This window comes from Miscanthus floridulus, chromosome 5 (genome assembly GCF_019320115.1).
Source record: "Miscanthus floridulus cultivar M001 chromosome 5, ASM1932011v1, whole genome shotgun sequence".
In the NCBI taxonomy this organism is placed as follows: domain Eukaryota; kingdom Viridiplantae; phylum Streptophyta; class Magnoliopsida; order Poales; family Poaceae; genus Miscanthus; species Miscanthus floridulus.
Genome location: NC_089584.1, coordinates 72,682,012 through 72,691,946, shown reverse-complemented (window position 1 = coordinate 72,691,946; position 9,935 = coordinate 72,682,012). Strand labels below are relative to the sequence as shown.

General features: G+C 50.1%; 2 protein-coding genes across 5 annotated transcripts; both read right to left on the bottom strand.

Annotated features, from left to right (window-relative positions):
- Window positions 1-405: 405 nt before the first annotated feature.
- Window positions 406-3,467, bottom strand: LOC136450069 (U-box domain-containing protein 35-like). Of its 4 annotated transcripts, none has more exons than XM_066450339.1 (5): window positions 3,054-3,467; window positions 2,864-2,964; window positions 2,608-2,732; window positions 1,999-2,506; window positions 406-1,907 (listed from the first exon to the last, which is right to left on the bottom strand). In XM_066450339.1, the coding sequence occupies exons 1-5, from the start codon at window positions 3,253-3,255 to the stop codon at window positions 570-572; spliced, it is 2,274 nt and encodes a 757-aa protein (XP_066306436.1). In that variant the 5' UTR covers window positions 3,256-3,467; the 3' UTR covers window positions 406-569. The 4 variants fall into 4 exon arrangements, with proteins under 4 accessions (XP_066306436.1, XP_066306437.1, XP_066306438.1 ...); XM_066450340.1 differs by having other exon boundaries at window positions 2,608-2,729; XM_066450341.1 differs by having other exon boundaries at window positions 2,870-2,964.
- Window positions 3,468-3,764: 297 nt separating this feature from the next.
- Window positions 3,765-9,139, bottom strand: LOC136450070 (lycopene epsilon cyclase, chloroplastic-like). The gene is made up of 10 exons (XM_066450343.1): window positions 8,681-9,139; window positions 5,938-6,109; window positions 5,706-5,841; window positions 5,394-5,607; window positions 5,090-5,233; window positions 4,888-4,995; window positions 4,708-4,804; window positions 4,503-4,631; window positions 4,238-4,370; window positions 3,765-4,131 (listed from the first exon to the last, which is right to left on the bottom strand). The coding sequence occupies exons 1-10, from the start codon at window positions 8,981-8,983 to the stop codon at window positions 3,966-3,968; spliced, it is 1,602 nt and encodes a 533-aa protein (XP_066306440.1). The 5' UTR covers window positions 8,984-9,139; the 3' UTR covers window positions 3,765-3,965.
- Between the last annotated feature and the right edge of the window lie 796 nt (window positions 9,140-9,935).

Below are 9,935 nucleotides of genomic sequence, written 5' to 3'. Positions count from 1 at the left end.
AATCCTTTGCTCGTGAATGAGATCCAAGGTTTTAAATCTCCGGCTATAGCCTCCGCTATCTCCGGCTATAGCTGTTTGAGAATGATTTAGCTAAGTTTTTTCATGTATAAGTTAGCCCTTAGCTGCCGCTATAGTTGACTATAGCCTGTTTTTGGACATTGAAAGCTAAATGGCTTAGCCGGCTATTTAAAACCTCGATGAGATCTCAACTTTGACAGCAGAGCCATTGTGTCCAACTCCAAACTTCCGGGTACCATGTGTCGATCTGACCATCGATGTCTACAAATGTGCGGTGCCTTACTCAGACACTATTTGAAAAGTTAAAATCTTGATGTGATTATGCAGAATTCCTATATAAACAATCTAATTCCCATGAGAGAGGCTGAAATTTGTTATCGTGCCACAAACAGGAAAATGACGTGTTAGTATTTCTCATAGACAGAACTGTACATACACCAAGATTTTTGGATTTTTTAACTCTCCATCCATAAAAAGAACGTTAAGTTCCATGGACACTTCTCTCCGTATCAAAAGCTCGCTCTCTAACTGACACAGGGCCACACCGCCCGCTAGCTCTCCGCCGTTTTCCAAGAACCATCCACCGTCGTCGAGGTCGCGCTGACCTGGGCACCACTTTCGCCACTTCCGCCGTTGGCCCCGGCGGCGCTCGTGCGTGCCTCGTACGCGTGGCCGAGGTTCCTTAACCGGTTGAGCTCCGGCAGTATGACGGTGGCGAGGTCCGGCCGGTCCCGCCGCCGCATCTCCGTGCACTTGAGCGCGAGCTTGGCGTAGCCGAGCGCCTCCTCGACGGGCCAGTCCTTGATGGTGGTGTCGAGCATCTGCGCGAAGGTGCCCGCGTCGATGGCCTTCTCGACGTGGTGCGTGAGCCCCATGGGTGGCCGCGCGGTGACCACCTGCAGCAGGAGCACGCCGAGGGAATAGATGTCCGACTTGACGCCCAGCTTGCCCGTCTGCTGGTACTCCGGGTCGATGTAGCAGAAGGTGCCCGCCGTCGCCGTCAGCCGGTACTGCGTCACGCTGTCCGCCACCGACGGCGGCACCAGGCGCGCCAGCCCGACGTCGCTGATCTTGCTCACGTAGTTGCGGTCCAGCAGGATGTTGGCCGGCTTCAGGTCCCGGTGCACCAGCGGCTCCGGCTTTGTTTGGTGCAGGAACAGCAGCGCCGTCGCGATCTCCGCCGCGATCCGGAACCGCTGCGCCCACGGGATCGGCGGCGTGCCGCCCCGACGGAACAGCCGGTCCTCGAGGCTGCCGTGTTCCATGTACTCGTACACGAGGCAGCCGTACTCTGGACACGCGCCGAGGAGGAGCACCATGTTGGGGTGGCGGATGCAGCTGAGCACCTCCACCTCCTGCTGGAACTGCTTCCTCCCCTGGTGCGCGTCGGGACGGAGCACCTTGATGGCGACGGGGGTGTGGTCCAGGGAGGCGCGGTAGACGGGGCCGTAGCCGCCCTCGCCGATCTTGAGCTCATCGGAGAAGCGCTCCGTGGCCATCTCGACCTCGTCGATGTGGTACTTGCGGTACCGGAAGTCATGGTTGGAGATGGCATCCAGAGCGCGCACCTTCTCGTCGGCCTCCCGGCGCGCGCGCACCTCGGCGTTGCGGCGCCGCTGCGCCTCCAGGTCGGCCAGCCTCTGCGCCGCCTCGGCCGCCTCCATGGCCGCGCGGCACTTGGCCTTCTCCATCTCGGCCACTGCCAGAGCAGCCTCCTCGGCGTGCCTGGCCTCCTCCAGCCGACGCGCCTCCTCCAGCTTCATCATCTGCATCTCCTTGGCCCGCTGCTTGGCGTTGATGGCCTCCTTGCAGGCCGCGTTGTACATGTCCATGGTCTGTTTGAGCTCCAGCCGGAGCCGCCGCATCTCGACCTCAATATCGCGTTGCGCCTGCACCCGCATGGCGTAGGTCAGGGGCAACGGTGGGTGAATACCAAAGAAATCAGATCAAGAACGCATGACTGAGTGCACTGCTACTCACGCCGGTGGCCGGTGACATGGGCTCCCTGGCGGGGCTGGCGGTGAGGGTGGTGGACAGGTCGAGGTTCTCGCCGAAGTCTATGGAGGAGAAGCGCGTGCTCGGGCCGAAGTCGAGGTCGCCGCCGAAGGATTCGTGCCTCACGGAGCGGGAGGACGTCTCGGAGTAGTCTTTTCCCGGCAGGACGACGACGTTCTTGGTGGCCGAGGACGGGAGCGAGCGCTCGCGGAACGCTGGCCGCGTGTTGAGCTCCGGCAGGGTGCGTCCGTCAATGGAGCGCCTAGTGGCGTCAGGCATCACCGGCGGCAGGTGCCCCCTGGAGCCGCGTCGCATGTACAGCCCCGATTGGGAGTCGGTGTCCGAAGGGATGTCGGCGGCACTGTGCATGGGCGGAACGCCGCACTTGGCGAGCCTGACATTGACGGACTTGCCCTTGGCCACGACGTAGATGTTGCAGTAGTCCGGCGCGCACTTCATCAGGGTCGACGGCACGTCCGCGTTCTTGAATTTCCTGCCCGAGGCGAGAGACGCGTTTCATGGCGTCAGCTGACGGTACAATGTGGACGAAAAACTCCTTGATCGATGGGGTGAAAAAGTAGGGGATTTTAGTACTTGGTGAATGCATTTCTGCTGGCTCCGCCGAGCGCAATGCTCTGGATCTTGTTTGCAGTGATGTAACCTAGAATGGCCTTGGACACGTCTGCCTCTTCCAACACTACCTCGGAGACTTCCACCTGCTGGCAGCAACGTGACGATTGAATCATGCCGTCAGCCATAAGATTTCACCCACAACAAAATCATCTTGATACGTTTTGCGCAGTCGATAGAAGTTTTGGATGTTTTGCATTGTTGTTATTATTATTATTACATTTACCCCATTCCTGTTGAAGAATCCTCTGTAGGGGACAAAGATCTCCTTCATTTCGGCCTCCAGCGCGCCCTGCGTCGTCTCGGCCATGGCGAACCCATCTGCGCATGTTCAAGGAAACAAGAGCTCAGCTTCTACGGCGGCGGCGGCTGCATCAGTGGGGAAATGGGTACGGCGATGAACGACGTACGGTTGGTGGGGTAATGGGCGGCCACGTGGAGGAGGACGATCTGAGAGGCGCCCGAGAGGAGGTGGTCCACGACCCACTTCACGGCCAGTTGGCTGTTCCGGTCCCGGTCGATGGCCACGACGATGAGGGACGCCGGCTGGTGCAGCAGCGCCGGCGGCGACGCCACCCGGTACTCATCCGGGCTCAGTGGGCCTCCTTGCATCGCGCCACCGTCCAGCGGTGATGGTATGGAAATAAGCCGATCGAGAAGGATGCCGCCGGCCGGTCAGTGGGTGGTGCGACGGATGTGAGGATGGCGGCGCAGGAGAAGAAGGCAGAGAGGTGGAGGGAGACGGGTTGTTCCGCCTCTCCTCCTGCCCTTCTTCCTTTCTCTCCCTTGCCTCAAACCTTTGTCTCCTACAGGCCTTCTCCTTCCCCAACATCTTGCGGCTAAATGCCATGGCGCAGGAGCAAGGACAGCCTCATACTATTCTTGCACATCGAATTATTTTTTCCCTTTTTGCTTTTGCAAATATTGTTCGACAGGAAAAGAACATTTTGACTTGGCATTGAGCAACCTAAAATAAGGGTGTAATTGATTGGACATGTAAGAAGCCTTGAAACAGCAAAGGCAGAGATGGAAACAAAAACAAGGGATAAAAGACCTAAAAATGGCCAATGCAGGAACCATGACCATCACCTGATCTCTCTTATTCTTCTACCATTCCATCATGCACAACACGGTGTCCTTCTCTATCCCATCACCATATCAACCATAAAAGATTTCCAGTGTATTATACCATAACTGGTGACCCCTAGATCCGCCACCACACGGGAATAAGAAAAGTAACCCCCAGATCCTCCCCTCTAACTTATGTACAACTACAAAACTGTACAGTCTCTAAGAGTTCTTGCAGCCTGGTGCAGATGATTTTATAAGGTCAGGTAGGTCTTGATCATAGTTGAGCCAGTCGGGTCAGAGAGGAGATGTCTGACGAGGTTCATTCGCAATTGATTTGGAGCTATGGCAAACATGTAGAATGAAAATAGTATGAGATCGACCGATGAAAGAGTTGAGCCAAGAAATCCTCGCCACATCCTGTTGAAGGAGAAATTGTGGTTATCAAAACTTTATGGAGGTAGTAACCTTCACCACACTGAACTTCTCTGAAAATGGACTGAAACAGGGCAAAAAGTGCAACTACCATTTCGGCACCCTGAAAAAGGCTTCAAAGAATGTTTGTATGCCTTCATTATTCAGTTGAATTATCAACGCCAATCCGAAAAGGAAGAAGGATCGTTGACGTTTCCTTTCCTGAGGCCATAGTGTTCTCCATGCTGAAACATCATATAACAATTAGTCACAGAAAGTTTTGCTAACTTGTCTGGACTTTACACAATAAAACTGTTCTTGTCCTGGAGCTGAGTAATAGTACAACCAAGTTGAATAAATACCAGAAGAATGCTTACCAAGCATTGATGGACTGTAATTTTGAGAATTTCCAAGCAAATATTCTGCAGGAACTCGGTTTCTTAAGATGTTGGATATCACAGAAGCATATCTTGGAGCCTCAGACAAAGATCTGACCACTGAGTACCCTATGGATTTTGCGAAACGTTGTCAATATACGCAAGGAAGAAACTGGTGTGTGAAAAATTGATGATTTGTCTGTACCTGTTGCAGGATGCACCATACTTGCTGCAGCACCAAATGCAAGATTTTTCTGATCTGTGTTTGGTAAGGACCCTCCAACAGGAATGTAGGACCATTCCTGAAACCAAGAACATTTTTCAGTTTATTTTTCAGACTATAAATGAGTGATAAATTCAGAATTGTCGACCCTTAACTTCTTACCTCCTCGTAAACTTTCAGGATACGAACTCCCATCATATTTAACCGATACATCAGCCTCTTCTTAAGTAGATCAAATGACATAGCATCTTTAGAAGCTAAGCATGTTTCCTGTGATAAGGCATTTTGTCTCAAATTTTGAAACTTCGAAGTATGGGAAGTGTTGGTTGCAGAATCACAGAGGTAATAAAAACTCTGTACCAACCTCAAAGAAAACTCGTGTGGATGACATGGGCATAGCATACAGGAAAGTGGGATTTTCTTGTTCAGTGTGTGAAAATTCCTCTTTGAAACAATCTCTGTAGTCCATGAAAACCATTAAGCTGGGATCATATGGATTATTTTCCACCTGAAATTTTCAAACAATTTTGAAATAACGAACATCTAGTACCTAAATGATATATTGAAATTTTCATCTAGAAATTTGTTGAGCAAACTGGTCTGTCTAATTTGTGAAAGAAATTTTAACAAAAAAATTAAAATGAACATGTTCTTCAGTTTTTGTGTACCTCAACTTCGACTCCGTATGCAGTCTGCACGCAAACACGGGGACCCCCAACCTCATACTCTAGAAGCCTACCAGATGCTGCCCCCGAAGCAACAATGGCAAGCCTGCAAATTATCTCACGACCCTTATCACAACAGACTACTCTGTGTCCATCTGGAGATTCTATGATCTTGTCCACTTTGGAGTTCAGGTATGTCACGCCAGCTTCATAGCATCTGCGAATTATTTAAGTGTTGCTACTTGTCAATTATATTATATCACCATGCTTGGAGAAGATACTTCTGAATCCCAATATTGCTACATGAAGATTTACCTTCTCAGCAGCTCCTCATGGAGCAAGTCACGGTGCACCCTGCCATAAGAACGGCCAATCAGTATGGGCTTGTTATTGTCTAGGTAGACAATAGTATCCTTCCAGACGTGCTCGATACAACTCTCTAGACCAAGATCTGGACAGTAAACGAGAAAAATAAGTACCATCATGTTAAGTTATGACAGTGATGTCATGCAGACACTGCATTTTAATAACGCAAATAATAGCATACCTTTAAACTCATCCTCCCACACACCATAGTTATTTGTGAATGGAAGGTCAGGACCAATGAGACCTACGGTGAGACCTTTCTTAGCTGACTCTGAAGCTAGAGAAAGACCAGCAGGACCACAACCAATGATAACCAAATCAAGTACTGTATTTTCATCAAATATGGGCAATAGCTGCAAACAAAACATAAGACCATATAGTTAATTTTCTTTGGGATATTGTTACAACTTCTTTATATATAAAAAAACAGTTACACTAATACCATGTAAATTTGAACATTAGTTACCTCACCTTGCAAGAAAAAAGCTATTTTCAAAAAAAAAAAATTAGTGTGGTGCATAGTTTATGGTACAGAAAAAAAAACAATAATGGCACAAAGGCTCCAGTTGAAAGCTCTGCTGTTCTGTGCAGTCCTATAGAAAATTCCATGTTTTTGAGGAATTAACTGTGCCTAGACCCTAGAGTACTCCACTTGACTGCTCAAATTATAGCAAGTCAGCTATGTGACATTAGACTGGAAATGACATGCCAATGCGTGTACAACCAGAGAACTCAACATTACTGGGCCCCGTTCGGCTGACAGAATTTTGGCTGAAACTAACTAAAAAAACACTGTTCCGGTTGAATTGTTGTGACAGAAAAATACTGTTCCGGCTAAAAAAAAACCAAACAAACCGAATATGGGGTAAGCCAAACGGGACCCAGTGTGATCAGGTAACAAGCTACCGTCGTACTCATACCACATTACCATGTAAGGAACTAGTGAGCACAAAAAAAGAACGGTCGTCAATGTCCTGGCACCTAGTTCGTATAACTGACTTGACTTGTTAGAATAGTCCAGAGAAGTACGTGAACATTCTTTGTTCCCACGAATCACAGTAGATTGCGCTTTATGACAGTTCCTGATTCGAATTGTCAAAATCGACGGCTAAGTACAGTGCAGTATGATATTCACTTTGTCAGATACTGTCATTTTCTCATGAAATACATTTCAGAATATTTTAATTACATACATTTCCAAATAGGCACCATTCTTCTGGAAAACGTGGATAAATTACGTCATTCTAAGACCGACTCCAACGACGGAAACCCAAACCCAGGACGCATTTCACGTTTTAGGTAATGTATAGTAAAAAGGTTGCGTACCATAACTTCATCTCTCCAACGGAGGCACCGAGCAGCAACCCCAAATCTCTCCTCTCGTTCTTCGTTCTGTACTTCTCTCCCAACCACAAAGCGAGCGCGCGCGGGGACAGCGGAGTGAGCGAGTGCAGCGGTGGCGGCCGGCGAGGGCGGGGCTAGCGCCGCGAGCGAGCGCACGGTGGCGGCCAGCGAGCGCGCGGCGCGGCCAGTAGAGCGAACCTACGCGGCTTGGGCGACAAGCTCCGCCGAGCAGAGGCCCCGCCGGCGAGCTCTTGACCCGCGGCCGACGAGATCCAGGCGCGCGCGGCGGTGGCCCCCCGGATCCAAGCAACGGCGTCCCCATCTAGCGTGGCGGCGTGCCCGGCTGGGCCTCGGCGGCGGCTAGCCCCCTCCTCGCCCCTCTCCTCCTCCGGCCGTGCGTCTCTCTCTCTCTCTCTCTCTCTCTCTCTCTCTCTCTCTCTCTCTCTCTCTCTCTCCACCAGCCCCCCGCGGTGCTCGCCCGCTGGCGCTCCGGTGCGGCCAGGCCTCGGCACAGGCGCGGGAGCCCTGGGCGAGCGCCCCCTCCCCTGGCGCGGCGGCGCCCACCACCACAGGCGCAAGATTTTTGCGTCGTCTCTCCTCGACGGCGCTTTTTTGCGTTCTTGCCGGCGTCGGACCCAAAATGCGTTCTTTGTATGGGTCTTCGGTTGGAGTGTGATTTTGATACGTAAATGTACTGTGCGCCACCGATTTTGTGTTTAGGTCTCCTCGTTGGAGACGGTCTTAGCCAAGAAGGACAAACACCGTGCCTACTGCCTACCACTAGGCGATCACCCTTCTTTTCAATGGACGTCCATGTAGTTGTAGCCAAAGCACGTGAAGTACGGCTGCAGGACAACGATCGTGGTTCCATATTGAAATGTGCAGTATTTTTCTATGCTCTTTGAAGATTGCCCGGACAACGATCGGCTGCAGGACTACTTGGCTATGGTTTTTCCTCCGGAAAAGGTAAGCAACAATTACTGATGGATAATAATAACAATGTAGCATAAAAAATGTTATGGTTTGTACTTTCAAATGGTAAAGAATGGTATGCAGTTGGAAAGAAAATGAGAAACAGAACGCTTGATGTACGTCAAATTAAATACACGGTAGGTGCATCACGATGCTATGGATTTCATCCTGTAATAAATACCTAAATAGTAAGAAAGGGGGAGAAATTTATAATTTAGGCCTTGTGTAAATTTAGGACTTAAAGTTTTGGGTATCACATTAGGTGTTATATTGAGTATCGTATAGGATGTTCAGATACTAATAAAAAAATAAATTACAGAATCCATTAGTAATTCACAAGACGAATTTATTAAGCCTAATTAATTCATTATTGGCATATGTGTTACTGTAGCACCACGTTGTCAAATCATGAACTAATTAGGTTTAAAAAATTTATCTCGCAAATTAGTCGTAAAATATATAATTACTTATTTTCTTGTCTATATTTAATACTCCGTGTGTCCAACGATCGATGGGATAAGGAGTAACTTTAGGTGAGGAACTAACGAGGCCTTATTTTGTTCGTGTTAATCATGATCATAGCAAATTAATATTAGGAATCTAATCACCTTGGAAGCGATCTTGGACTGGCTTTCCATGGGCTTGGTGGCCTGCATTTGCACGTAAAGCAGCTCGCCGCCGCCCCCCTTGCGGTAGTCCTCCTCGTCCGCGAACTCCACGCCGACCGCCGCCGCCTCGTCGTGCTTCTCGGTCGCCACGCACCTCACCTTCGGTCCGCCCACGCGTCGGCTCCAGCCCGCCCGCCGCCACCTCTCCGCCTCCGCCTTCCGCGCCTTACCTCCGCCGACCGCCCCGCGCGGCAGCCCACGGCAGCCGAGCGGCGCGGAGATCATAGCGCCCGAGAGGCCCATGGCGCCGCCCCTCCTCGGGCTCTCACTATCTCTTCTCCTGGTGGGGCTCTCTTGCTTCGAATTGCACGGTGATTGGTCGTCGTCGGCGGCGGCGAGGAGACACTGGCAGAGAGGAGTTGGCCGCTGCTGCTGTGCCGTTTGGAGGGAGAGGGGCGGCACGGGGAGAGGGAGGGGTATCCCCGGATATGGCACGTGGCGGTTTTGGATTGGCTCAGGACCCACGAGGCGTGGATATGGTTTTCGCTTTTTCCAGGAGGGCGCCGAGGGCGTGAGGCTCCGCCTCTCCGGCTGCGCAGCCAGTCCCGCGTGTCAGTGACGTGGTGCTTTTCCAGCATTGGGCTCGGCCGCTCGGCTGTGATTTGGGTCGGATGTTTTTAGATTGGGTCCGAGCATTTATTGGGCCGGAATGTCTTTCGCTACTTAAATGAAAAGAGAGAGAAAAAAAAACTAAGTTATTTTAAACCTTCCCCTAAAAAAAGTTATTTTAAACCTCTTAACTTTTGCGATAGTATGATTTCCCCCTTATTTATTAAACCAAAATTTTAAGGTCCTTTATTTTAATTGTTTTTTTAGACGTCCTCTATTTTAATTGTTGTTACGTCAGTGCTTTTGGTTGGTAGTTTTGTACGACAAGACGTGGTTTATGATAGAGATGCCTTTAAAACAAAAAAAGGTGTCTCTAAAAATCGCTTTCTTTAGTAGTGATGGGTGACTAATAATTAGTTCAAATCTCAATGCATTGTTCGTTCAAACTATGAATGTGTTCCTGTGTCCGTGTGAACCACATGTTACTGAATGTGTTTTTTGAGTGAGAGTTTTCCATGTGTGCTATAAAAAAGAAATCACTCGTCCATCTGGCCATCTCTAAAAAAAACATGTGTTGAAGGGGAGAGGGAGCTGATAAGCGCTCGTGCCAGCCAAGGCAACTATGGCTGGGGTGGCGCCCGGCAAC

Coding starts and splice junctions, on each gene's coding strand:
- LOC136450069 (XM_066450339.1), bottom strand. CDS start 3,255: ATGCAAGGAGGCCCACTGAGCCCGGATGAGTACCGGGTGGCGTCGCCG. Junction 2,965..3,053: donor CGCCCATTACCCCACCAACC/GTACGTCGTTCA, acceptor GAACATGCGCAG/ATGGGTTCGCCATGGCCGAG. Junction 2,507..2,607: donor AGCAGAAATGCATTCACCAA/GTACTAAAATCC, acceptor CGCCTCGGGCAG/GAAATTCAAGAACGCGGACG.
- LOC136450070 (XM_066450343.1), bottom strand. CDS start 8,983: ATGGGCCTCTCGGGCGCTATGATCTCCGCGCCGCTCGGCTGCCGTGGG. Junction 4,996..5,089: donor CCACACGAGTTTTCTTTGAG/GTTGGTACAGAG, acceptor GCCTTATCACAG/GAAACATGCTTAGCTTCTAA. Junction 4,805..4,887: donor TCCTGAAAGTTTACGAGGAG/GTAAGAAGTTAA, acceptor TCTTGGTTTCAG/GAATGGTCCTACATTCCTGT.